The 27,547-nt window shown below is 42.1% G+C and overlaps 1 protein-coding gene across 5 annotated transcripts in view; it reads left to right on the top strand.

Moving 5' to 3' along the window:
* LOC121276990 (zinc finger protein 462-like) overlaps positions 1-27,314 on the top strand; it is a 95,577-nt gene extending 68,263 nt beyond the window's left edge. For 4 of the 5 annotated variants that reach the window (XM_041185788.1, XM_041185787.1, XM_041185789.1 and 1 more), the window contains 10 exons: positions 3,911-4,176; positions 8,066-8,184; positions 17,093-17,287; positions 17,670-17,708; positions 18,278-18,539; positions 20,228-20,364; positions 20,942-21,165; positions 24,558-24,684; positions 26,254-26,377; positions 26,508-27,314. In XM_041185788.1, the coding sequence (XP_041041722.1) occupies positions 3,911-4,176; positions 8,066-8,184; positions 17,093-17,287; positions 17,670-17,708; positions 18,278-18,539; positions 20,228-20,364; positions 20,942-21,165; positions 24,558-24,684; positions 26,254-26,377; positions 26,508-26,745 (1,731 nt within the window). In that variant the 3' untranslated portion in view covers positions 26,746-27,314. The remainder of the gene's footprint in view (positions 1-3,910; positions 4,177-8,065; positions 8,185-17,092; positions 17,288-17,669; positions 17,709-18,277; positions 18,540-20,227; positions 20,365-20,941; positions 21,166-24,557; positions 24,685-26,253; positions 26,378-26,507) is intronic. The other variant, XM_041185791.1, reaches the window with a different exon arrangement.
* Positions 27,315-27,547: the final 233 nt, after the last annotated feature.

Here is a 27,547-nt window from a genome sequence, read left to right on the forward strand (position 1 = left end):
CATGAATCAGCTCAAAGACAGGCAGATGGGGCCACACTTTGAGAGGCACTAGACTGACTTTCTATAACTAGAAACTTAATTCGCAGGCAACAGTATCAAGCTGGAACTATCTTCCTTAATTGGGTTTCTGTTTGGAATAGGAACAGGAGGAGGCCATTCAGCCCCTCGAGCCTGTTCACCATTCAATAAGATCATGGCTGATCTGTGACCTAACTCCATAAACCCACCTTTGCTGCAAATCCCTTAGTACCTTTGCATAGCAAAGATCTATCAGTCACAGATTTAAAGTTAACAATAGACCCAGTAGAATTTGCCATTTGTGGAAGAGTTCCAAAATTCTACCAGTCTTTGTGTGTAGAAGTGTTTATTAATTTCACTTCTGAAGGACTGACTCTAATTTTTATACTATGCCTCCTAGTCCGAGAGTCCCCAATCACTGGAAATAGTTTCTCCTTATCAGTCCCATTAATGTCTTGAAAACTTTGATCAATCACCCCTTAACTTTAAGTTCCAGTGAATACAAGATTCACCAACCCAACTTCTTGATTGGCTCAACCTCTTCGTGCAGGTTCTTGTCTATTTTGCCATATATTCGAGATATACTTCCATCAATTTGACAAATTTATAAGATGTCAGATTTGTGAGCATTACTTCTAACCTTACTTGGATTTAATTTGAGGTCACCAGAGGTGAAGGGAACTTTGTCTAAACGTCTGTCTGAAAATTATTCTTAAATAATATACAGGTTAAGGTGTGTCAACTTATGGCAGTTTTAGACCATTACTGACTCACTAAGAAAGACGGGGAAGTGGTTGGAGTTGGTATAACTGCTGATTTAACAATACTATGGCAATGCAAGTACTAAATTTTCCCAAAGGTGATTAAGTTACTTGTCCAAATATGTAACAAGATACTGGCCTCTGTTTTGTGAAATGGTGAAATGACGGCACTTGTTGCTAATCTTAAAGAAAGCTGCCCACGAAGATCTGGTGATCTCTGTGGCATGGATTTCTCCTTTCCTGATAATTTGAATCTGGCACTAGGTCAAAGGGGTCTCCAGGCATCCAGCAACAGTGATGTCAGCAAACAGGGTAAGCAGCCAATCACGTTGAAGTATTCTCACAGACTGCAAACCAGGCTGTTAAAAGCACTGATTATCTTCCGCTTAATTATTTATTTTGCTCTGTAAAATGATAATAGTGACATACACATGGGATTAAGGTAGAAATTGAAATATCATAAACTTCAAAAAAAAATAAAATTATGTGGTACTTTTTATCATAATAGAGAAATTTGATGTTCCACAAATATAAAATTACAGTTTCAGGTTCATTTGTGGGTGTTTAGTAATTATGGGTTTAGTACATCATAAAAAAGCCCAGCTATACCTCATTCAACAAGGCGTAACTTTGTCAATGGCTTTTAAAGTGAGGGAAACCTTGTTAGAGAGAATATTCTCATCAGTTTGGTGATTTCTAATTGATTGCAGCCTGCGGGTCTTCAATAGTGCCCCCACCACAACCCCACACCCCCCCAACCCTATGGTAAGGCATCAAATCACTGACACTGGGAGTCAAAGGTTATCAGGGGTAGGTGGGAATGTAGAGCAGAGACCACCATCAGATCAGCCATTATCATATTGAATGGTGGAGCAGGCTTGAGGAGCTGAATGCCCACCTCCTCCTCTTAATTCATATGTAATCTGTGCATGTAACTGCACATGTGCAGCATCCAGAAGCTGATGTCAGTTTTGGTGATGTAATCTAAGTGAACGCAGCTACTGCAAAATCTGAGCCACTATCTTCAGTTAACATGGAGAGAGAGGAGAAGCTGGGATTGTTCTCCTTTGAGAAGGTTAAGGGGTGATTTAATAGAGGTGTTCAAAATTGAGGAGTTTTGCTAGAGCAAGTACGAAGATACTGTTTCCCCTAGCAAGTGGGTTAGTAACCTAAGGTCATAGATTTACAATAATTGGCAAAAGAACTAGAGGGAAAACGAAGAGAAATTTCTTCACCCAGTGGTAAAGATCTGGAATGCATGACCTGAAAGGGTGCTGTAATCATATCTCATAGGAACTTGATGCATTTTTTGCATTGGTTTATTTAAATGCATATGCCAGGGAGGTGGGTGGCTTGTTCATTGCTTAACTGTGTGACCCAGCTCTTAAATTGCACCATTATACAGTTCAGCAACACACATATTCATAATCGTGATTAATCTCTGGAGAACTGGACAATCCTGCATAAATATAATGGGTACAGGAATAAGTCATCCTTTACGTCAGAGGAGGAATGTATGTGGAACTCATTTGCCAATAAGCAGCTCTCTACGTTATACGCTGCATTAGAAGAAAGCGAATAAGATGTGTTTGTTTTTCATGGAGTTCTGTAACACCTGTGACTAAAGGAGTTGTGGAAGAGATGTTTTTAAATCTGTGTGTACCCTGGAGTGACTTGCTTGGTGCAACTTGAAGCTCGAAATCCAATTGTGTAATTAGCACCTATACATCTTACTCTAGGCATGCACTGGTTGCTGCAATATATTGAGATTTGAGCCATCATTATTGCAGCAGAGAAGTTTTGATGTTGCATGTTGATTCAATGAATAATTTGCATTGAATGTCATCAGCTGCTTTCAAGATCAAAATACTAAAGGTTCCTCCTTTGTAAAGAGGCACAAACAGTAAACTCCAAATTATAAGGAAAAGGATAGGGAACTGATTAAAGCGTAATGTTGTCCTTGGTGGCAACCAGGTCCTTCTGTCTCCCTGATGCCCACTGGTGGTGGGAGGCCTTGGGTTGACTGTAAGCTCGCTCTCTGAGGACACTTGGCAGACACAGCCATGGAAGAGAGGTGGGCAGTCAGACTGAATGACCCCCATCTCTCTTTCTCCCCGCCACCCTCCCCCTCTGCTGTTGGCCAAAGATCAGGAGCACAGGGGCAGAAGTATAGCCAGAAATTGAAGGGCAGCCACTTCAAATCTGCACAAGAGCTATTAACGCACCCTTCCCTGCCCCCGACCTGCATACCTTTCCTCTTTTAAATATTCACCCAGTTCTCTTTTGTAGGTTAATTGAATCTGCTTCCACCACCCTCTCAGGCAGCACATTCCAGATCCCAACAGAAAATGCTGGAAAATCTCTTCTTTGGGCGGACCCAAAACATTAACTCTGTTTCTCTCCCCTCAGATGCTGCCAGACCTGCTGAATTTTTCCAGCATTTTGTTTATATTTCAGATTTCCAGCATTCGCAGTATTTTGCTTTTATTCCTGATCACAACAGCTTGCTAACTTTTTGGGGAAAAAATCACTTTCTCCCCCCCACCCCTCTCCTGCGGTTCTTTTGCCAATTAAGCTTTTGTCCTTCTGGTTACCGACTCTCCTGCCACTGAAACAGTTTCTCCCTATTTACTTTATCAATTCACCTTGCCCCTTTAAACACCTCTATTAAACCTCCCGTTCATCTCCTCCTCTTGAAAGAGAGCAATCCCAGCTTCTTCAGTCTTTCTATATAACTAAATTTCCTCAAGGGAGCATTCGCAACAACATAAAATATGTTTGTATTCACTCATTCAAAATCTCGATGAATGATATATTTTTGTCTATCTTCATGCCTTCATGGGGGTCAACTATTTAGGACTGAGATGAGAAATTTCTTCATGAGGTTTGTGGATCTTTGAAATACTTTACCCCTGGGGAGGCAGTGGATGCTCAGTTAATGAGTATAATCATGACTGAGATTGATTTTTAAAAAAATATTCTAAGGGACGTTAAGGGATATGGGGATAACGTGTGAAGGTGGAGTTGACATGGGAGATCAGCTATGATCTTATGGTGGAACAGGTTCAAAGCGGGTGTATGACCTGGCCCCTATTGCTATTTCTTTTAATCTGATGCTCTTCTCTCACTAGGACAAAGATGGCGACAGCACTTCAATATGTTCAGCCGAAAAATCATTGGAGATGTTACCGGAGCAGCAGAGTTTGGAGGGAGAGGAGGACGCCACTGGGGTGGATGCTACTATTGGAGGTTATCCCTGCAGTCAGTGTGACCGGATTCTCATGTCCTTGCAAGGGCTGCGTTCCCACGAAAGGAGTCACACGGCGTCCGCACTCTTCAGTCGCGAAGGCAAACATCACTGCCAGTACTGTTTGTTTGTCACTGCTTTCCGGCAGAAGTAAGTGAACAGTGGAGGTGCTTTCTCACTAAGACTGTACAGTAAGACCGTGGACCATTGGGCCCCAAGCTGTTTAATAATCTTACTGCGCAGCAGCACAACCAGTGCAACTGACTGAACCCAGGATGGGATGTGGTAGGGTAACCCCTAACCAAGCAAGTCAAAAACAACACAGCTGCTACACCCCATTATTCCGAAGCGGGCCGTGATGTGTTTATTTTTAGTTGTTGCAATGTGAATTCATTAGTTGAGTGAGATTGGTAACTGTGTTATGCAATTCATCTTTTATCCATAATATAGTTTTTAAACGTTCTGCTTTACCAGTCATACAATCCAGACTCTGGGTTCCTTCACCTGTGTGACAAGACAGCGACTTTCATTTATAGAGCACCTTTAACACAGTAAAACAAAAATATTTGACACTCAGCCACATAAGGAGATATTAGGACGGACGATCCAAAGCTTGTTCAGAGATATTTTCACGAGGGTCTTAATAGAGGAGAGAGCTGGTGAGATTTAGAGAGGGAATTGCAGAGTTTGGGTCCCAGGCAGCTGAAGGCACAGCCGTCAGTGGCAATTATCAGAGAATTCAATGAAACAATCTTCATGTTTTTGTTTTTCTTAAGTTGATTGCTGACATTAGATGAGGCTGAGATTAGAATCCTTGCCTCTGTAATGAGGGCCCTATTATCTTAAAATGTAACAGGCAACCAGCCAGTCTGACTTTGCATAGGTAAATTTTATCAAGGGGAGGGAATATCTCCAACAGACCTGTCATTGGGGAAGGAACCCTTGATGTTTCTCTCAGATCCTCTTCTGATGGGAAGTGGCAGATGCTTTAAAGTAACTCCCTGAATCCTATCCTCTGCAGTGGCTTTGGCACCACCCAAAAGTTGCAGATCGTCTGTTCCACAACAGACCACCTTTACTCGGCACCTTCTCATAATACTGTGGCTAAAAGCATGAACTGAGTAAGGAAGTGAGACACCGATTGGTCCCTTCCATTCCATACTACTCCGTTATACAGCCCCAGTACACAACTAGTTGTCCACAGATATTCTAAGGCCAAGACACAGACAGATCATAGCGAAAGAAAGTTAATTGCCCTGCATTGATAAGATGCGAGTCAACCAAAACCAAAATGGGAGGGCATGGAGGGAGCTTTGATAAACATTTTGATATATCCCAGCTGGTTACCAAGAGATATAACTGCCCTCTGTTTTAGAACAGTTCTTTTAATTTTATTTTATACCTTAATTAGTAAAAATGTAGGATTTTTTTTAAGGCTGATTGACCCTGCAGTTGGGTAGCTTAGTTTATTTTAATAAAAACATCTAACAGTTTGTTTTCAAATTTATTAATCCCTTTTAGATTTATCATTTTTCTTTGACTAGTTCCTTCCTTCAGCACAGGTTCTGTATTGACCCTTGCATTCCATTCATTGTACCTACTTTTGGGCAGAAGGTTTTATTATTTAATGGGCCTGTTTGATAGACCTATTCGTTATTTTAGCTATGAGGGGAATTTTTTTGGGGGTGTGGGTTAACGATATCACCGGACCACTTGTCAACTGATTAATGATATTTTGGCAGTAAATTTTCTTTTATAATTTTGTTTAAAGTGCCAAAAGGCTATGATTAATGTCAGTTGACCTTGCAAAGGAATGATTTTATATAAATTTAAAATAACTGCCCATTTTTACTGAACAGTTCCTATTGTCTTTTTGCTGGGTTTTACTATTCTATGCAAGTGATAAGATATTACCTTCGTCTGCGGAGGAGCTTTAAACCGTTTGTAAGCTTGGCTGTAGCATGTAAGGAGTCCATGTGTTTATCACCACTTCACAGAATCGTTACAACACAGAAGGAGGCCATTCCCCCACTCCCCGTCCATGCCAGCTCTGGAAGAGCAAATCATCCAGTCCCATTCCCATGCCTCTTCCCAATAGCCCTGCAAACTTTTTCACTTCAGCTAATGATCCAATTCTCTTTTGAAAGCCACAATTGAATCTGCCTTACCACACATTCAAGCAGTGCATTCCAGATCCTAACAATTTGCTGCATAAAAACGTTTTTTCCTCATGTCGCTGTTGCTTCTTTTACCAATCAACTTAAATTTGCATCCTCTGGTTCTCGATCCTTCCACCATTGGGAACTGTTTCTCCCCATCTACCCTGTCCAGACCCCTCATGATTTTGAATATCTCTGTCAAATCTCCTCTTAACCTTGTCTTCACCAAGGAGAACAGCCTAGCTTCTCCAGTCTATCCACATAACTGAAGTTCCTCATCACTGGAACCGTTCTCATGAATCTTTTCTGCACTCTGTCTTATACCTTTACATCCTTCCTAAAGTGCGGTGCCCAGAATTAGACACTATACTCACAGTTGAGGCCAAAGTGAACATTCTGCCAGGTTACGCAGTAATGAGCAATAGAGAAATGTATTGAAGAGGCCCCAGCGTTGGATGTAGTATCAACACACAGGAATAGATTAAACGACGCTTACCAAATGTTCTCCTCAGTGGGGGTTGGGAGGGGCAGGTGCGTGGGGTGCAGTTTCATTTAAGTGTGGTTAAAATTTTCTCGCCTCTGAGTCATAAGTTAGTGAAGTCCCATTCCAGAGACTTGAATATAAATTCTAGCCTGGTGCTCCCAGTGCAGTAATGAAAGAGTGCTACACTGTCTGAGGTGTCCATCGTTTGATGAGACGTTTCAAACCAGAGGTCTTGTCCCCCCTCTCCATTGGGATGTAAAAGGTCTTGCCAGGGGAGTTTGCCCCGGGTCATGGCCAGTGTTTCTCCTTCAGCTATCAATTATAATAATAGATTATCTGCTCATTTTCACATTGCATTGCTTAACCTATTCCTGTGTGTTGACACTACATCCAACACTGGGGCCTCTTCAATACATTTCTGTATTGCTCATTACTACGTAACCTGGCAAAATGTTCACTTTGGCCTCAGCTGTGGGTATAGTGTCTAATTCTGGGCACTGCACTTTAGGAAGGATGTAAAGGTGTAAGAGAGAGTGCAGAAAAGATTAAAATGTATACAAAGAAAATTTTACACCGCTCTGTGGAAAGAGGAGAGTGGGACTAATTGGTTCGTCTTTCAAAGAGCTGGCACAGGCACAGATGGGCCAGATGGCCTCCTGTTCTCTGATTCTTTGTGGGGTTTTTTAAAGTTAAGAAAGGCTTGCATTTGTAAAGTGCCTTTCATATCCACAGCATGTCCAAAGCGTTTTACAGTCCATGGAGTACTTTTGAAGTGTAACCACAGTTGTAAAGTGGGAAATACAACAGCTAATTTATGCGCAGCAAGATCGCAACAAATATCTGGAGTGGGACTTGAACCCAGAACCTGCTGAACTGCGAGGCGAGGTTGCCCACTGAGCCATTGCTGACTCTAGCAACGCACTGTAAGTGTGCCTTGAACATTTGCACGAATCCAGATTTTCGCTAGTTTCAGTTGCAGGACACCTGCTTGGAGTTCTGCAACGAAACAAATTGCGCACAAATTTTGAATCAGAACTTTTTTTTTAAAAAAAAACTTCTTCAGCTATTCAATGTGATGCCTGTAGCAGGACTGAACATGGCTGTTTCTGTCACATTCCATCCCTCTCCCAGACTCGGGGGAGCTGAGCAGCCTTTTTGTTGAAATTTCTCCACTCTCCCCTCTGCCAGTATAAGTGTTTGATCAATTGATTTAACATTAACCTTTGGTCTCCTACCTTATCCTGACATCTTCCTCCTTGCTCCCTGTACGGTGTTGTAAAATTACGTTAGTACATAACCCATGATTGTCTTTGTAAGTCAGAAGTCACAAGTTGTCGTCTGCAGCAGTTACTGTTTCTTTCCAATTTGTATTAAGTCTTTTTTTTAAATTTCCCAGCTTGGAACGCCACATGCAAAACCAACACGGACACCAAAAACCATTCAGATGCAAACTTTGCTCATTTAAGACTGCCTTTATTAGTGGCCTCAAGAGCCACATACAGAGAGCTCATGCTGGTAAGATTGCTTTTGAATATATATACATATATGTTGCTGAGATGTAATGCGAGATTAGTAACAGATTCAAGTAAGCAGATAATTTGCACCCATTTTAAAGCAATTAGATCTTAAAACCGAATAGGGCCAGAGTGAAAGATTGTGAATGATGTCTAAGTGTCTATGCATTGGGCACCTGCATGCATATGTAATGCCTGTATGTGATGTGTTTGTGTTGTATGAGGCGTGTGTATGTGCTGCCATGTCTATAATATGTATAGTTCTGAGTTTACATTTATTTATGCTGCTTTTTTAAATAGTGATGGTAAAAATTCAGGCAGCATAACATAATTTGCATCGGTGTCCCATTTTAATGTGTGCTTGCTTGAACACAATATTTTACTGCAATTTACTATTCTATCTCATCGCAGTCTCTTAAACTAATAATAGGAGGTAAATTTTGGTCCTAATCTTTAATTACATGTGCAGCGTCCATTTTAAAGATCAGTGATGCTCATAGCCATTGATTAGATAATATTTCCAAAAGCATTCAACAAGATCTGTTCCTCGGTGTGGTAGCCTGACAAAACATTTTCAGCAATCAGGATCTGTTGTCCTGTTGACCTGACATGGGAATTCCTAATTCCCATAAACCTCGGGCACTGCATTATTAAGTATACATATAACACACAAGTATTTCAATGCTTAACCAAGCCAATACAACTGCAGTCAATATACTTTGGATTCAAACAGAAGTTCAAAGCTCTGGAATACCCTCCGTGCACCTCTCCATCTTTTTCTCCTCCTCTAAGACACTCCATAAAATTTACCTCTTTGAACAAGCTTTTGGCCACCTGTCCTGGTATCAGCTTATGTGGCTGTGTCAGATTTTGTTTTATGCCTTGGGGCTTTTTATTACTTTGAAGTTGCTAGATAAATATGAATTGTTATCTTGAAAGTCACTTGTTTCTCAACCAAAAATTAATAGTTTGAAGACTGTATATGATGCGTTGTGGTGTATGGGGTGTGTGTATGTGCTGCATTGTCTATAATATGTGTTCACATCTATATATGCTCGTTTTTGTTTGAGTTTAAATAGTGACCGTAAAAATTCAGGTGGCATAGACGGCAACTTGTGATTTCTGACTATTTCATTGAATGGTACAGCACAAAAGGAGGTCATTCAGCTGGATCTTTGAAAGAGCTATCCAATTAGTCCCACTTAGCCCTGCTCTTTCCCCATAGCCCTGCAAAATTATCCAATCCTGTTTTGAAAGTTATTATTGAACAGGCAGCGAGTTCCAGATCATCATAACTCGCTGAGCTTAAAAAAAATCTCATCTCCCCGTGGTTCTTTTGCCAGTTATGGGTATGATAGCCTGGTGGTTATGTTCCAGGACCAGTAATCCAGAAACCTGAACTAATGATCCAGAGACAGGAGTTCAAATCCCATCACGGCAGCTGGGGAATTTAAATTCAATTAACAAAATAAAACTGCAATTGAAATAGAGAGTGCCAGAAATGGTGAAACAAAATGACTTGGATTGTCATAAAACTCACCTGGTTCTTTGATGTCCTTTAAGAAACAAAACCTGCTGTTCTTACCTGGCCTAGTTTATATGTGACTCCAGACCCACTGCAATGTGGCTGACTCTTAGTTGGCCTTTGAAATAACCCTAGCAAGCCACACAGTTGTGCCAAACCACTAAGTGTGCAACAGTTCAAGAAGGCTGCTCACCACCTCTTGCTCGAGGGCATAGAGGGATGGGCAATAAATGCTGGTCTCGCCAGTGACACTCGCATCCTGTGAATAAATAAAAAGTATTATGTATAATGTTTTATTTGTTTATAATGTTTTCTTAATGATCAGCTTCTAAAAGATGTGGAAACCCTATCAGATTGACCTGGTTTAAATGAATTCATTAATGACTGATCCACTGGTGACTAATCTGCTTGGGTTAACACCAAAGTGGTTAAATTTAATGACATGATGACAGTGAGGATTTTTTTGCTATTGATGCAGCCCTTCCCTCAACTCTTCTCTCTCCCCCCCCGCCCCCCCCCCATTCCAGATGTCAGGAAAATGGCGCTGATCGCTCCCTTACACATGGCCCTGATTTCCATCACTGCACCATTAGTGGACATGCGTTCTGCTGCTTTGATCCTAAACTCTGGCATTCCCTCCCTGAATCTCTCCAACCTTTTCCTTTTTAGCTGTTCTTTAAAGCCTATCTGGCCAAACCTTTGGTCATCTGTCCTAATATCTTCTTAAGTAACTTGGTGTCCGTTTTGGTTAATGCTCCTTTGGAGCATCTTGAGATGTTTTACCAGCTAATGGCGCTATATAAATGCAGGTTCTGGCCAGTTAGCTTAAATCATATTAAGCACGCTGATCATTTCTGGAAGAAACAGCTGTTCGACTCCACGATTACCTGTTGATAGGATCCAAGCCAGCTAGTGAAGCTGAAACCAAGACACAGAGCTTTTCTTTATGGAGAGAGTTTATTGGCTTGTTCAGTCTTCCACTCAGCCCAGTGTCCCAGCTATCCCCTATTTATAAGTGCTCAAAGACAATTAATACCAATCAACTGTTTCTCTTAACCTTAACAATGTAATTGACATTAACAAAACTTAACAATGTAATTGACAAGACATTAACATTGCCTACCATTAAGTCCAAACCACACACATTCCCCTCCGCCCCCCCCCCCCCGCTTCCTCCTGACCTCTAGAACTCCAGTCATTGCTGAGAGTTCTTCTGACTGATTCAATGCAATGGCCATCTTCCAGCTCAGTGTTAAAATGAATGCAACAGCCTGACCACCTCTTACAGATCCTGATCTTGTTTATTCTGCTGTCTTAAAAAACTGAGATATAGAACCATAGAGCAATAGAAAAGTTATGGCACAGAAAGAGTCTATTCAGCCCGTCGTGTCTGCGCTGGCTGAAAAAAAAACTAGCTGTCCATTCTAATCGCACTTTCCAGCACCTGGTCCGTAGCCTTGTAGAATACAGCACTTCAGGTGCAGATCCATTCATTGCGAATTCATTGCCACAGAAGGCTGTGGAGACCAAGTCATTGAGTGTAGTTAAGACAGAGATAGATGGGTTCTTGATTGGTAAGGGGATCAAAGGTTATGGGGAGAAGGCGGGAGAATGGAGTTGAGAAACCTATCAGCCATGATTGAATGGTGGAGCAGACTCGATGGGCCGAATGGCCTAATTTCTGCTCCTATGTCTTATGGTCTATCCAGGAACCTCTTAAATGAGTTGAGGGTTTCTGCCTCAGCCACCAATCCAGGCAGCGAATTCCAGACACCTACTACCCCCTTGGTGGAAAGGTTTTTCCTAATACCCTCTCTAACCCTTCTATCAATTACCCTAAATCTGTGCCCCCTGGTAATTGAACTCTCTGTTGGGGAAAATGAGTCTTCCCTGTCTATCTAGGCCTGTCATAATTTTGTACACCTCAATCAAGTCACCCCTCAGCCTCCACTGCTCTAGGGAAAACAACCCTAGCCTAATTTATCATCTCAAATTGTGGGGCCAAACAATTACTCATTATACTTTTACCAGGGATTAAGTCAGTGTTGCTATTCATACTTACCCTTGCAGTGGGAAGCCCTGTGGCTTTGCTACGTTTGAACCCAGTTAAATTCGACACCAAAGCTGTCGGTAAAATCAACAGCCTTTAGAATGTAGTTTGAGAACAGGAGCTAAATACTGCAGATGCTGGAAATCTGAAATAAAAACAAAATGCTGGAAAAACTCAAGAGAACTGGCAGCATCTGTGGAGAGAGAAACAGAGTTAACATTTCAAGTCTGTGACCTTTCATGTTTTAGTTCTGGAGCGCTTCCTAGGTTTCGCAATTATCTAAACAAAAAAGAACGGAATCTACATACAGCAATTTAAATGATACTGCTGCATTTAAGTGTGTTATAGTAATTGGATGAGCGCAGTTACATCGACTATTGTGAATGGCTGGCAAATCAACATTTGCTTAAACCTACCAACTCTAAACACCAAATTAGGAGATATGATTCTGTTGGGGAGTTGGGATGAGAAGAAAAATTGTATTTGCATAACTGGATAATTGGATCATTAGCTACCAACGGAGGACTTAATAAAAAATACAGATTTACGCTGACTGGCTAGTTTAAAGTTAAATTAGACACAAATATGTCACGTAATTCTGGAACTGGGCAATTTTAATGCTTAGGTTGGTCACATTTTACAATAAAACAAAACCTGGAGTCTCTAGCTCACTGAGGATCATTGCCCGTCTTGTAAAAATATTTCCAAGTGAGGTGTTACGCTTTGTAGCTAATGCGATAATATTATTCAGTATTTCGCATTTGCTTAACGATTACAACCACATTTTTCAAATGCTGAAACGTTTGCTTTTAGACATTTCCCCTCAAACAATTTTTTTTGAGACAATAGACATTGTAGTTTGGCATCACACAGCAGTGTGTTAATGAGCTCGCTCAGTCTTCAACTGCAATAGAACCACATTACGAAGGAGCATAGTGCCCATTAAACCTGTCATTTTATCACTGCTTTACCCAATTAATTCTTAGTGCTGCCCAAATGCTATTATGTAGCGTTTTGTAATTTGTTTCATATTTCATCTTGATTGCCTGCAATTCCTGAACATAATTTGTGGTGAGATTTGGTGGTAAAATTTTTTTTTAATTTTTCTAATAGATCTACATATGATCAGAGTGTGTGCCCTATTCAGTGGTCCTGCTTGACTATCCATTTGTATTTATCTACACATGCTTGACGTACACTTACTGGTTTTAAATTATGCAAATTTTCGCAAGTTGAATAAATCATCATGAACTGAAAGTGGAATGTGTATTCCAAAAAGTTAGCTTAACTTTAAAACTACTCTTTTTTTAAAAAAAAGTCTTTAATTATTTAAATACCTCAACGTTTCCATTATTAATACCCAGTCTGTGTTGCATATAAAATCATCTTAGAGTTTTAAGCTGGAGTCAAAAACACAATTTCTAAATTTGCAATGAAGATAAAATCAAAATACAGCAGATGCTAGAAATCTGAAATAAAAACAGAAAATAGCTGGAAAATCTCAGCAGGTCTGACAGCATCTGTGGAGGGAGAGAAACAGAGTTAACGTTTCAAATCCATATGACCCTTCTTCAGAGCTACAGAGAAGTAGAAATGTGATGAAATTTATACTGTTTACAGGGAGCAGAGCAGGTGAAGCTGGATAGAAGGCCAGTGATAGGTGGGGGCTAAGGAGAGATTGACAAAGATGTCATGAATAAAAGGACAAAGGGGTGTTAATGGTAGTGGTTCACCTCTACCATCACCATTAACACTCCCTCTGCCTTTTTATTCATGACATCTTTGTCAATCTCTCCTTAGCCCCCACCTATCAGTGACCTTCTATCCAGCTTCACCTGCTCTGCTCCCTTTAAACAGTATAAATTTCATCACATTTCTACTCTTTAGCCCTGAAGAAGAGTCATACGGACTTGAAACGTTAACTTTGTCTTTCTCTCCACAGATGCTGTCAGACCTGCTGAGTTTTTCTAGCATTTTCTGTTTTTATTTCGAAATTTGCGGATGTCACCAAATTGGGTCCAGAATAGTCGATGCTGAGGAGGACTGCAACAAATTACAGGAGGACTTCATAAACTTGCAGAATGGGTGAATAATTCACAAATGAAGTTCAACACAGATAAATGTGAGATGGTACATTTTGGCAGGAAGAATTGAGAGGCCACTTATTATTTGGAAAGTGCAAGTCTAGGTGGAATAGTGGAACAAAAGGATCTTGGAGTACAAATACATTAATCACTAAAGTTGCACCGAAGGTTAACGAGGCCATTTTTAAAAAAAAGCAAACCAAGCACTAGGCTTTCTTTCTAGAGGGATAGAATTGAATATAGGGAAGTTATGTTGAACCTGTACTGGACCTTGGTTAGACCACACCTAGAGTACTGCATGTAGTTCTGGTCATCATATGATAAAAAGGATATACAGGCACTGGAGAGAGTGCAGAGAAGATTTACAAAGATGATCCCAGAAATGTGCGGGTATACAAGCCAGGAAAGGATTGACAGACTGGGGCTCTTTTCTCTTGAAGAAAGACTGAGGATTGACCTAATGGAGGTCTTTAAGATTCGGCAAGGTTTTGATAGAATGGGTACAGAGAGAATAAAACCAGAGACCATCAATCTCGGATGGTCACCAAGAAATCCAATCGGAAATTCAAGGGACACTTTTTACCCAGAGAGGTGAGAATGTGGAACTTGCCACCTCAGGGAGTGGTTGAAATGAATAGTATAGAGACATTTAAGAGAAAACCAGACAAGCACGAGATGGTTACAGTGGCAGACTTACCTGAGGAAAGATGTGAGGAGGCTCGAGCTGAGCATAAACACTGGCATGGACTTGTTGGGCTGAATGGCACAGAAACCAGCCATACACCCCTTGTAAGATGAACTATTAATACCCATCTATTTTAAACAGGTATTTGTGATATACCTTTTGATGGTTCTGGTAGATCTGCCCACCGAAGATTGCATTGTGCAGATGTTTTTTTTAAAAAATTGGTTGAGTGACTGAGAGAAGCCTCTGTGTGCTGCGGTCTGGATTTACACTGAATTAGGGTCTGAATCTGATGTCAGTTTCTTGCTTGTTTGTGAGCTTCACCTCCCTCCGTCTGCCTTGGGCTGCTTCCCAAACTAGGCTTTTCCCCCACATTTCGCTAATCTGATACCATCAGGAGAAATCTAAACCTTAATTTAAAAAAAAATCAAAGATGATGCCTATCCCTGCAGCAGAAGAGGTGTGTAAGAGCAAAGGGGCAGTGAAGTACAGTGTAGAAAGGGCTATTAGAATAATGCATATAGTGCAGCTAATGGAGTAAAACATCACAGTGCTCCACTAGAGCGTTAGAGGACAAATTTTTACATTGAGCCACGTAAGGTGATATTTGGTGGAGGACCATCCTCAAGTGCGGTGCCAGAATTAAATACATACACCAGCGGGGATCAAACCAGAGCTTTATAAAGGTTCAGCATTGCTTTTGTGTTCTGTGCCTCTCTTAATAAAACATGTGATCCTTTTGCAGCTTCTCAACTAATCCTGCCACCTTGAAATGTTTGCCTACATACATTCCCAGGTCTCTCTGTCCTTCCATCTCCTTTAACATTAGTCCATACTGCCAGATTTGTACATCTTTCTGCACCTTCTCTTGTACGTCTGTGAATGCAAACAACCAGCTCACTTTTGATTTAAAACATACAAAATAGTGGGAAAATGATAGATGGATCTACAGCAGGGGAATAGTATAACATGCATAGAAATGTGTATGGAAATAGTAGTTTGTTCACCCACTCTGGCATCCCTATGTCCAATTCAATGGTTTTACCTCATTCTCAAACCATGCACATTCTCAGTTCTGACGATCAATTTTCATTATAGCACATTAGAAGCTTGCCTTAAGCAGTTACATCCACGATCTCAGCTTCAGTCAGAAGCTTGTGACCTGCATTAATCCATTCCATTGTGAATTCTTCCATCCTTTCAAAAGCCCAGCTCTACTATAGAATTATTGGGCTGGCGAGATGAGAGAAACTGGGGTCACTGTCCTTCCAGCAGAGAAGGTTAAGATGACATTTAATAGAGCGGTTCCGAATTGCGAACTGTTTCGATAAAGTAATTAAGGAGAAAGTGTTTCCTCTGGCAGGAGTGTTGGTAAGTAGAGGAGACAGATTTAAGATAATTGGCAAAAGAACCAGAGGGGAGGTGAGAATATTTTTATGTAGCGAGTTGTGATTTGGAAGGCGCTGCCTGAAAAGGCGATAGAAGCAGATACCCTGGAGGTACCCCAGAAGATGCGCTGGGGACCCTCGGAAGTCCCCATGTAAGGACTGCTTGTCAATTTCTTGGGAAGTTTCAACTTCCGATGCGAAATTACCCTGCCCAGGAACCCTTCGAAATCCCGATTTTAAATCGGAGGCTTCAGATGGCTCCAACTCTCTTGGAATAATTAGCCAGGATAAGTTAGAAGAATTAAAGCCACTTCCACCTCCAAGGTAACTATAGTACTGAACCCCACCCCCCCAGACTACTCCCGCACTGGACCATCTCCCCACCTCCCCACACCCCCTGCTTCCCCTTGACCATCGCCCCCTCCCCACCCAACCACCCTAGTCACCCCTCCTCCTGGCCAACCTGGTCCCACCCACCCCCCCACTCCCGGCCACCCTAAGCCCTGCCATGTGTTTTTTAAGTTTGAGGTGTTGTCAGACTGGGGGCAGCTGTAGGTCAGTGAGCACAGGGTGATGGGTGAACAGGATTTGATGTGAGTTGGGATGCGGATGGGCAGAGATTCTGATGAGCTGAAGTCGGGTAGTTACCCGGTGTGTGAAAAGCAGTTTATTACACTCTGTATGTGAAGAGAATATCCCCCATAATAGTTTTAAAGTGTTGATACAGGATACAAAGCAGAAGCTAAATGAGTCAGCAGGTTAATGCAACTATTTAGTAATTGTACTATAGTTCTGTTTGTTTGCTCTTAGCATCGGCACTGGGAATATCTGCTTCCTTGAGTGAATTGTTTAACTGTAAATGTGCCCTGGGAGCAGAGGGCATAATTCTGTTGTTTAGGTAAAGATATGCCTGTGTGGGTGTGTGTTTATGTATCTTATCACCATTACATTCTAAAATATAATTAGGCGATGAATTTATTATGACATGAAGGCATTTAAAGTGACCTGGGCTGTATTGTGCCAATCGAGCACCGACTAACAATTTTGGAAACCATTTGCCCATAATCTCTTCAAAAATAAATAATTTGAATGGATTGTGGCGGGGGGTGGGGGGCAGGGTGGGAGCCCTGAACAACATCATCTTTCTCAAAAAAAGCATTTTGTTGTGTCTTGCCAGTGGAGTGCACGTACAGGTGTTCCTACTGCTCCTTTTCCACTCTGATGGTAAATCAGCTGAAACAACATGCACTGAAAGTGCACGGCCATGTACTGACCGTGTCCAAACTCCACACTGACCTTCCAGCAGCGTTCACCTCTGCCGAAAGCCCATCACAGACTCAGTCCCAGGCTGAGGGAGTAGCAGAATCAGATGGTAAGCTGCTCATGGCTATCTCTGATGTATGCAAGTCTTAACTTGAAGTTATTTTAAATGCCTTCAAAATGTTAACTGGCAGAAGCAAGGCACATTTGATCTTTTTTTTTTAAATACAGCTTATGTAATATAACTGTGCATGAATTTGTACTCAAATTCTGCCATGTTCATCAACATATTAAAAGAAACTCTTAGTTTTGGAGAGCAAAAGGGGTAGGAAAATGTGTCAGTGAAACTTGTATAACTTGATGGGGAAAGCAATTACTGCCGCCGATGTACTTATAGTTGTTTCCTTTTGTTAAGAATTGTTAATAGCTCATTTTATAAGAGCACTCTCGGAAATCAAGTAAGACCCAGTTGTTACTCTGTGTCCTTATTCCAGACCCCACCTTCTTAAAATTTCCCTTCGTCAGAAACAAAGGTAGGAGATGGTCAACGTTCTGTTTTGCACTTTCTTTATCTGTGAGCATTGTCCTTATTGGCCGTGTACAATTGCACAAAAATGTTCATTATTAATACAAAAATAATGAGAGTATAGTCTGCTATTCCAAATTGCTTCTTCAGCCTAACCAAACCAGCTGGCTGCACTGCACTACCCTGTAAGCGATTTCAGATTCAAATTGATAACCTTCCCCAATCCAGAAAGTATATGTCCCACCTTGAACACTGTTCACCCAAGTAATGGCTGGAATTTCTCCAAGCTCCGATGGGGATGGGGAAGTTCTTCCCATTTCTGTTTTGATCCGCTTTCCTGCTCTCCCTGGCTTTTCCTGCTACTTCCAAGGGTTTTCAGATGCTGTACTTGCTTTCCCATGGCTTTCTGTTGCAAAGGTTTTCGAACTAGTGGTTTGATAATGGGGATATTTGATGCCTTGGTTGTTGTGCTTTAAGCTTTTATCTGCAGCCTGAAGGAGGGTGGGCGGGGTGGAAACCACCGATGGAAAGCTTTGGATTTTATATGGTTTGTGTGCACTGACTCTTTACGTACAGATTCTTCATACTCTGAGCCACCAGATGTCCAGCAACAGCTTAACCATTACCAAACGGCTGCGATGGCAAGAAACCGATCCAGCCCCATCCCGGTACCCTCTCCAACTGCTTCCTCGGAACAGATAACCAAGGGCTATTTCAGCTGTGAGTTCTGCCAGTTTAATTCTGAATACATTCAAAGCATGAGGCGCCACTATCGAGACAGGCATTGCGGCAAGAAACTCTACAAATGTAAGGATTGTCCGTTCTTCACCGGGTTCAGGTAAGAAAATAAAAAGGCACGTGGCAAAAAGGACAACCCACCTTTGGAGCTTTGACTGGTGATTTACGAAAAGGGGCAGTCCATGCAGCCCCTCGAGCCTGCCGCACATTCAGTGAGATCATTGGGTGATCTTTATTTCAACTCCATTTATCTGTCTGGCTTCCACATCATTTTAATACCCCTACCCAACTCAAAATCTCCTAAAAACCTGACACCAGATCTGTTTGACTAGATCTGTGTTCAGTGGTGCAGCTGCACCTTAACCTCCCTAAGATCTTGCTGAAAAAGCAGCCAGACTTTTAAGTTCCATGATTTTCATAAGAACAATGTTACCCAGAATCACATTGTCACGTTCTGGAGGGGAGGATGTAAAAGCACAGAAGATGTGTGCTTCCCTACAGATACGAACATTTTATTTTGAACGTTTGGTTGAATCCCAACATTCCGACACATCAGTGATGCTGGACCCAGCAATAAATCCACTTTTGGTTAGCTCTGAGGAAAGTGAATGAGCTGGGGTTGTTTCCTTTGGAACAGGCAGTGCTGAGGAGAGATTTAATTGAAGTGAATAAAATCATGGAGAACCCTGAGATGGGTTCTTCCTGTCCACTCAATTTTCCATTAGCAGAGGGGCCAATACCGGCGGGGGGTGGGGACACACATTTTAAAGTAATTGGTGGAAAATTTAGAGAAGTGTTGAGGATTTTTTTCACCCAGAAGGTGGTGGGGGTATGGAGCTCACTGTCTGAAAGGGTGATAGAGGCAGAGCTCTCAACTCTTTTTTTTTTAAGAAAAAAAGCACTTGGATATAGACTTGAACTACCATTCCTTACAGGGCTACGGACCGAGAGCTGGAAGGTGGATTCGGTTGGAGAACTCTCTCTCAGCTGGCACACACAAACAATGGGCCAAATTGCCTCCTTCGTGTGTCGCAAATTTTCAAAGCTCCAACCTATTGAGATCATGGGTATCATGGGAGTAGCTTCACTGCTGATAACTAAATTCTCCTGTGTTGGTTTTCTGAACATGTTTAATTATCAGTGTCAACAAACCAGACAATGTTGTTCATCCTTGAGGAGATGTTGAAGGGGAAAGGTGCTTCTAGGATCATGCCCCACCCCACCCCACCCCTCCCTCAACCCCAGAAACAGGCAATGCTTTCAAAAGCAAGGAGGGTTAAGAGGAGATTAAATAAAGATGTGCTCGTCTGAAGAGTTTTAATTGAGTAACTGGGAGAAATGTTTCCACTGGTAGGAAGGTCAGTAACCAGAGGATATAGATTTAGGGTGGTTGAGGAAAAAACAATACAGGGATAGGGCAGAAAAGGGGAGTTGAAGTACAAGGTCAGCCATGATATCGAGGGGCTGCATGACCCTAATGCTGCTTCTATTTCTTATATAGAACCAGGATCAGATGAGGAATTTTTTTGTACTGTGAGTTGTTATGATCTGGAAGGCGCTGCCTGAAAAAGCGGTGGAAGCAGATTCAATGATAACTTTTTCAGGGCTGTGGGTAAAGAACAGGGGAGTAGGACTAATTGGATAGCTCTTTCAAAGAGATACAATGGGCCAAATAGCCCCCTTTGTGTTGTATGATTCTATGTTAAGATACTGAGTGTGAAATGAAGATGCGCCTCACCTTTTTAAGGTTTTTAAAGTCAGTGGTGATGTTTTATGTTTGTGTTGCAGGTCTACATTTTCTATGCATGTTGAGGGGAGCCACACAGCTCCTCCTGTTGAGGGTCCTAAGGACCTGCGTTGTCCTCTCTGTCTGTACCACACGAAATACAAAAGCAGCATGATTGACCATATCGTCCTTCACAGAGGTGAGGTTCCTTTTGTGTGAGGGCACATGGGACTTGAGATAAGTCAAATCAGAGCCAACATAGAATGGGAAAGGGCGGGTAATTTTCATGCTGATGTTCCACAGCATCTGTAACACCGTTTTTCTGTGGCTTTTTGTGGACCCTTTTTAAGTATTTTTAAACTGGTACCTTTTGCATTATGCTTGGCAGAACTTTGTGGTTGTAAAGTCTGATGCCATTAACTCTTTAAGTAAAATGTTAAGTCTGTGTCAGCAACAGATACTTCATCACTGGTCAGACCACACTCCACAACTTGTGATTGTGAAATATGCCGATAGATTCTTGTCTTGGGTAAACTGAAGCATTGGATTCTCATTCCATCGATTTTAATAAGTGTGTCTAATTGCTGGCTGCAAATTAATTGCAGATTTCAATCTTCATGTTATCCTTGGCCCCCAAGCACAGTGATCTTAATCTTATTGAAAAATTAATGTTGTTTTCTTTATTCATTCGTGAGCAGCATTTTACCCTTTTGGGTTTAACGGTGGCTGTTTGTGGGGCATGTAATGACAGATATTAATCTCTTGTTCTTGAACAGAGGAGAGGGTTGTCCCCATTGAAGTCCGTCGCTCAAAGCTCTCCAGACACTTGCAAGGAATTGTGTTTCGTTGTGATAAGTGCACGTTTACCTGCTCTAGCGATGAGACTTTGCAACAACACATGGAAAAGCACAAGGAAATGAAACCATACAAGTGTCAACTGTGTTACTATGAGAGCAGAATAAAAGATGATTTGGAGAACCATCTTCAGGAAGAACACAAAGTAACTTTGATTATTGTTTTGGATTGTATCTTCTCCTGGCCTGTAATTTGGTGATTAAATCATCCCATTAACACTGTGCCGTTAAGTGTTTTTCTACCATTAGGCATAGTGTTGAACTCTTCAAACTGCCTCCACCCTACTAATTCAGGTTAAATCTATGTAGCTTTAACTGGTGGATGATGACCACCTAAATTGACATAGAATGTACTGCAAGAACGTGTCCATGCCAGTGTTTCTGCTGCACGTGAGCCTCCTCCCACCCCTCTTCATCTCAAGCTGTCATCATATCCCTTTAGTCCTTTCTCTGTCATGTGTTCATCCAGCTTTCTCTTAAATGCATCTCTTGCAATTGCCTTCAGCTAATTGCTGTGGGAGCGAATTCCACATTATCATAACACTCTGGGTAAAGAAGTTTCTCCTGAAATCTCTATTGGATTTAGCAGTGACTATTTTATATTGATGGCCCCTAAACTTATGAACCTTTTATCGAAACATCGCACGTCATTTTCAGCAGCCTTTTCATCCAAGCTGTGCTATGATGATGGAGTTGTTATTAACCTTTCATGCGGGTTTTTTTTTTACATGCTCCATGTAGGGGGACTAGGGGTTATTTTAAAGGAAACTGACAACTGTACAGATAACGCTCCAAACTTCAGATGTTGCAGGTTAAAGGCCGGGCATCGATGTATCTAACCGTGTAGTGTGTCCCACTCCAGTGGGGGCAGGCTGTGCTACAGGTTGGAAAAACTTGAGGTGGGGGAGGGGAGGATACAAAAGAATGTCATTTAATGCCCCGGAGCCTGAAAGCTGCAAACTGCTGCAATCGGCTGGTGACTCGCCACAGCAGTTTAGAACCAGTGCAGGGGTTCAATGAGCTCCACTCTCTGATGTTCAGGCAATGAAGACAGAAGGTGTCAGTCAAAATTGCACCTGAAATTGTATTATTAGTATTGTTAATTCAGGGGGAGTAGGGATAAAACGTTAGCTGCTGCTACATGCTTTTCCTTAAGAAAGCAGCATGTTGCTTCTCTCATGCCCTTGGCATCATAGAATCATAGACTGATGCAGCACTGAAGGAGGCCATTTGGCCCATTGTGCCTGTGCTGGCTCTTTGAATGTGCTATCAATTTAGTTCAATGCCCCTTCTCTTTCCCCATAGCCCTGAAAATGTCTCCTTTTCAAGTATTTATCCAATGCCCCTTTTTGAAAGTTCCTATTGAATCTGCTTCCACCGCCCTTTCAGGCAGGGCACTCCAGAACGTAACTCGTTGCCTCATCTCCCCTATGGTTGTTTTGCCAATTACTTTAAACCTTTTCTTTGTGAATGGAACCAAGGACATTCACTGATCTTTACCTGTTTGATTTTGCCTGATAATGAAATCTGGGAAGATCCACTGTTGAACAACCTTTAGCAAAATAGTTCTGTTGAAGAGTCATACGGACTCGAAACATTAACTGTGTTCCCCTCCGCAGATGCTGCCAGACCTGCTGAGTTTTTCCAGGTATTTTTATTTTTGTTTAAGGAATATGTGTCATGCACTTGGTGTTGAAGCTCAGCAGGATAATTTGAAGTTCATTATGCTGATGCTATTGCCATAACAGCGACAGTGTTTAATTTGCCTACCTTTATAAAACAGCAGCATCCTGATTGGTCAGGTTGATGAACATTTTTGCATTGTTCATTTTGGAACCAGAGTGTAATTCAATTGCGCATGAACTGTTAAAACATAACAAAGATTTAGAGGAACTGGAGGTGTGATGAGGTGAATTTTTTTTTAACACCGTGAGTTGTTGTGATCTGGAATGCACTGGTGGTGGAAGCAGATTCAAAAGGGAATTGAATCGATAATTTAGAAGGGAAAAATGTGCAGGGCTATGAGGAAAGAGTAGGGGAGTGGGACCCATTGGACAGCTCTTTCAAAGAGCCAGCACACACACGATGGGCTGATTGGCCTCCTCCTGTGCTCGTCATTCTATAATGATGGATGATTGGAATAGGAATGTCTGTACAATGACCCTACAGAGCTGCAGCTTTCTCATAGTTAAACTGAAAAACATTTCAATTAGATCACTCATTCAAGTTCTTCCAGATCACAACAACCCAACACATCAAAAAAAAATTTCCTCTTCCTCTGGTTCTTTTACCAATCACCTTAAATTGGTATCCTTCTGCTGACCAACCCTCCTGCCACTGGAAACAGTTTCTCCCCATCAGCTATGTTAAAACCCTTCATAATGTCGAACACATCATTAAATTTCCTCTTCACCTTATCTGCGCTAAGGAGACCAACACAGCTTCTCCAGTCTCTCCAAATAACTGAAATCCCTCATCCCTAGTATCATTCTAGTAAATCTCCTCTGCACCCTGTCCATGGGCTTGACATCCTTCCTACGATGTGGTGCCCAGAATTGGACACAATGCTGCAGCTGAGATCAAAACGGTCATTTATTAAGGTTTAGCATAATGTCCTTACCTCTGTGGTTTTATTTTGATGAATGAATGTAGAGACAATGTTTTTGTGCTCATTCTATGTTGGCAGCCATTCTGTTTGAAACTATATATTGAGGATTCTCCCGATAAGAAAAATAAAAGCAGGCAGTTACAAAGTAATTGACACGATTGCACTGATTGCTACATATCTGGCACTGAGTGCTTTGTAATTTGCATTTGAAAAGCCCCCAGTGTTCATTACTGCATATTCACATATAATGATCTAGAAGCTAATGAGCACACAATCCCTGGTCTTCACATTTGATATTGGTACTGTGTCAAAGATAGTGCTGCTGCCAAATGCATAGGGGATGGACTGGAATCCCTTACACTTTGGAAGCCTTGAGCACAAATTCCAGGCTGACCCTCCCCATCTCAGAACTGAAGGAGTGCTACGCTGTCAGGTGCACCGTATTTTGGACGAGACATTAAACTGAAGCCCAGGTGGTTGAGAGGAGCAGTGAGTGTCCTGATCAATATTTATCCACCAACCCATATTACACTGAAAAATGAATCTGGTCATTATCACATTACTGTTTGCGGGAGCTTACTGTGCATAAATTGGCTGCCACATTTCCTACAGTGACTATGTTTCAAAAAGTACTTCATTGGCTAAGTGCTGTTGGATGTTCTGAAGTCATGAAAGGAGCTATATAAATGCAAGTCCTCTTTTTTTCTTTCTTACATCTGTAATAATGGTGACCACCGTTTTTTAAAGAAAGCACCCTGAGTTTTGAAAAAGTTAAATCGTTTGTCAGATTGCATGAGGTGAAGCCGAGGTGGAAAAAGGCTCGTGTGGAGCATGAGTACAGACTAGTTGGGCTAAATGGCCTGTTGCTATGCTGGAAATTCAATGTAGGTAATTGAATGTTCAACTGTATGGACTTTTTCCTAATTTCAGGTAGTTCGCAACTTTGAATTGGTTGGTCGTGTCAACTTAGACCAGTTGGATTCTAAAGAAAAGGACTGGTTGAGCAGTGAAGAGGAGGCCAGAGAAGAAGAAAAGAGCAATGTTGTTGAACAAAGAGGTTCGTACTTTCAAGAATGCCTTTTTTTTAAAAGAATGAAGTCCTGTGTCCATTTAAAACGTTACTTCAAGATGGGTTCTAAATGCCAAGAAGGTGGGGAAGAGGCAGATTTGGATGTTTCTTCGTACGTCATAGGCTGCCTAGCAGCCAGAAGAAGGTCCATATTTTTGAGCATAATGTCTGTTGACACCACTCTGACCACAAGTGAGTTGGAGGCAAGGGTTGTGGGGGTTGGGGAGCTTCTGCAGGACAGCCTGTTTTCCAAAGAGCAAAGGAAACTGAGCTGACTTGCATGGCCTGTGTGGGCAGCGGGGGGGAGACCGACAAGTGGAATTAACCAGGCATCTGCATTATTGTGGTGTCACTGTATGAGCCATTTTTAGGTCACCAGTGTACAGACTGCGGTGAAGGAGATTCTGATTGTGTGCTGGCAATTCAAGGCAGTCCACCACCGCCATGTTGGCTGTGGAAAGTGAGCTATTTTGGTCTCAATTCGGAATATTAATTCGGGTTAACAGAAATTCAGCGTTAAATGATCCATGTGTAGCTAATTGCATTTTTCACTCTCAAGGCTGTGACAACATGAGAATGTAAGCGGATCTTGCTACAGGCTTTTGTTTACTAATTTTGAAATCTCGGACCCTGGCTTCATTCCAGAATGTGCATCCAGTGGCCAGTTTCAATATATTTTTCCCCGCTGAGAGTATGGAAGGATATAGGTCTGATCCAAGATCACAGTTTGTGCCAGTTTTTTTTTAACCAAGCTGTTCCTGGCTGTGCCTCTTGTCTGAGAGTCATGTTGAAGTCCTGTTCCAGGGATATAAGCACACAGTTCAGGCTGACGTTCTTTCAGATGAGATGTTTTGTCTCAGCCCTGTATGCCGCCTTGGATGAATGTAAAAGACCCCATGGCGTTATCTCGGAGAAGATTGAACATATTGTGCCCTGCATCCTGGCCAATATTTATCCGAAGGAGATTACAGAGATAGGAAGGGGTGAGACCGTGGAAGGAATTGGAAAACAAGATTGAGAATTTTTGAATCGAGGTATTACTTAACTGGGAGCCAGGGTGGATCAGTGAGCACAGGGGATTGTTTGATCTTTATTAGGTTGCTGTTTTGTGGGAGCTTTCTGTGTGCAAACTGGTTGCTGTATTTTCTACATTACAGCAGTGACTGCACTTCAAAAACCAAATTCATTGGATGTGAAGTGCTTTGGGAAATCCTGAAATTGTAAACTGTGCTAATTAAGTGGACCACTTTTTTCTGTCTTTCACTTCTGTCAGCACTTGCTTGTGCAGCATGACTTGGATAAAGAACTGGGGTCTTCAAACTTACATCCCATTCAGTAATAACAAATCTATTTCCAAGTTTGAGAGTGATTTGCTTGCCTGTCTTTGACTTTTCAAAGAAACCACAAATCATTCAAGTGGAAACAATACTGAATTAACCTCGTTCTGACTCAACAATATCATTCCAATTCCTCACTTTAACCATCCTCCTGTCTTAGGGTGATATGTGCAACATTGGAATTCTTTTTAAACCTGATTTGGAACAAATTATATTACAGGAATTGAAACATGCCCTGGAAGTGGCATTCGTATTTACAATGAGAAAAGATTCCCCTGCGAGTTCTGTGGCCGCACGTTTGCCCGTGGTTTTGATTGGGAGCGTCACATTCAACGACACGGAATGTAAGAACTTAATAATGACTAACAAAATGCTCAAGGAATGCTTGGTTTAAGTAAACACAAAGATTAAATGGCTACCTTTACCTGTAATGTTTTCCTTAAATTATTGTTTTGTGTTTTTTTTTTTAACCAGGGCTCTAAGTGAGACCAATCATCAAAAAAGTGAAAGCAGCCCAGTGACAGAGAATGCTAGTGAGGAGTATAACACTACACCTTCAGGAGTGCAAGAGCATTCAGATTCAGCTGACAATTTACATACAGAAGTCTCTTACCAGGACGTGCCATCCTGTCCAATCTCTGTAGCATTAATAAAGGAAAACTCCCAGGATCTAGATACTGAGACCAAAAATAAGAAGCCTGAGCTATGTTAGTATTCTTGAAGCATTGTGCAAGTTCCTTCTATCCTCCTAATTTCCCCCTCCCCCACCCCATGTTCTCCACTCCTCGCCTAAACTAATGATTCACTTTGGCACAAAGTTCTGTGGGTCCACTCGGCCCTCTGTACCTCATCGAAGTGTCGGTTCATCATGTGAGAGTCTGAGCGGTAAGTACTGGCTGACGATCGGCTGAAAGAGATAGACGAACAGCTCAGCCCAGTCCTGCTATTGATGTCTCCACACACGGGCACTGGAGTGTGATCGGGAGCCAGAGACCCTGCCAATTTTTACCTCTCCTGGACTGAGGCTAATTGTAGATCCTCCTACTGCCACCTAAGGTCAGATCTCAGATGGGAAATTAAGCCTTTTGGACACTTCTGGACTGTGTAACTCTGGGTCATATACCATGCGGTGTTCACCTACTGAGCCATCTGGGGAGCTCTCCCCTCTTCTCCTCCTTGCTCCGCTCTCCTCCTCCCACCCTCCCCTCCTCCTCCTTGCTCCCCTCTCCTCCTCCCTGCCCCCTTTCCTCCTCCTCGTCCCCCCCACTCCCTTCTCCTCCCCTCCCCCACCTGTCTCCTCCCCCCTCCACTCCCCACTCCTCCCTCTCCCCCCCCAGCTCCCCACTCCTCCTCCCCATGCTGCTCCCTGCTCCCACCTCCTCCCTTTACTCCCTCTCATCCAACCCCCTGCTGCTGTCTCTTCCCCCTCCATGTTGTCCTCCAGTCCTTCCCTCCTTCCGTGCTCCCCTCTCCTCCACCCACCCCTCTTGCCTCTCCTGTCCTTTCGTTTGTTC

The sequence above is a fragment of the Carcharodon carcharias genome, chromosome 4, assembly GCF_017639515.1.
Source record: "Carcharodon carcharias isolate sCarCar2 chromosome 4, sCarCar2.pri, whole genome shotgun sequence".
Taxonomy (NCBI): Eukaryota; Metazoa; Chordata; class Chondrichthyes; order Lamniformes; family Lamnidae; genus Carcharodon; species Carcharodon carcharias.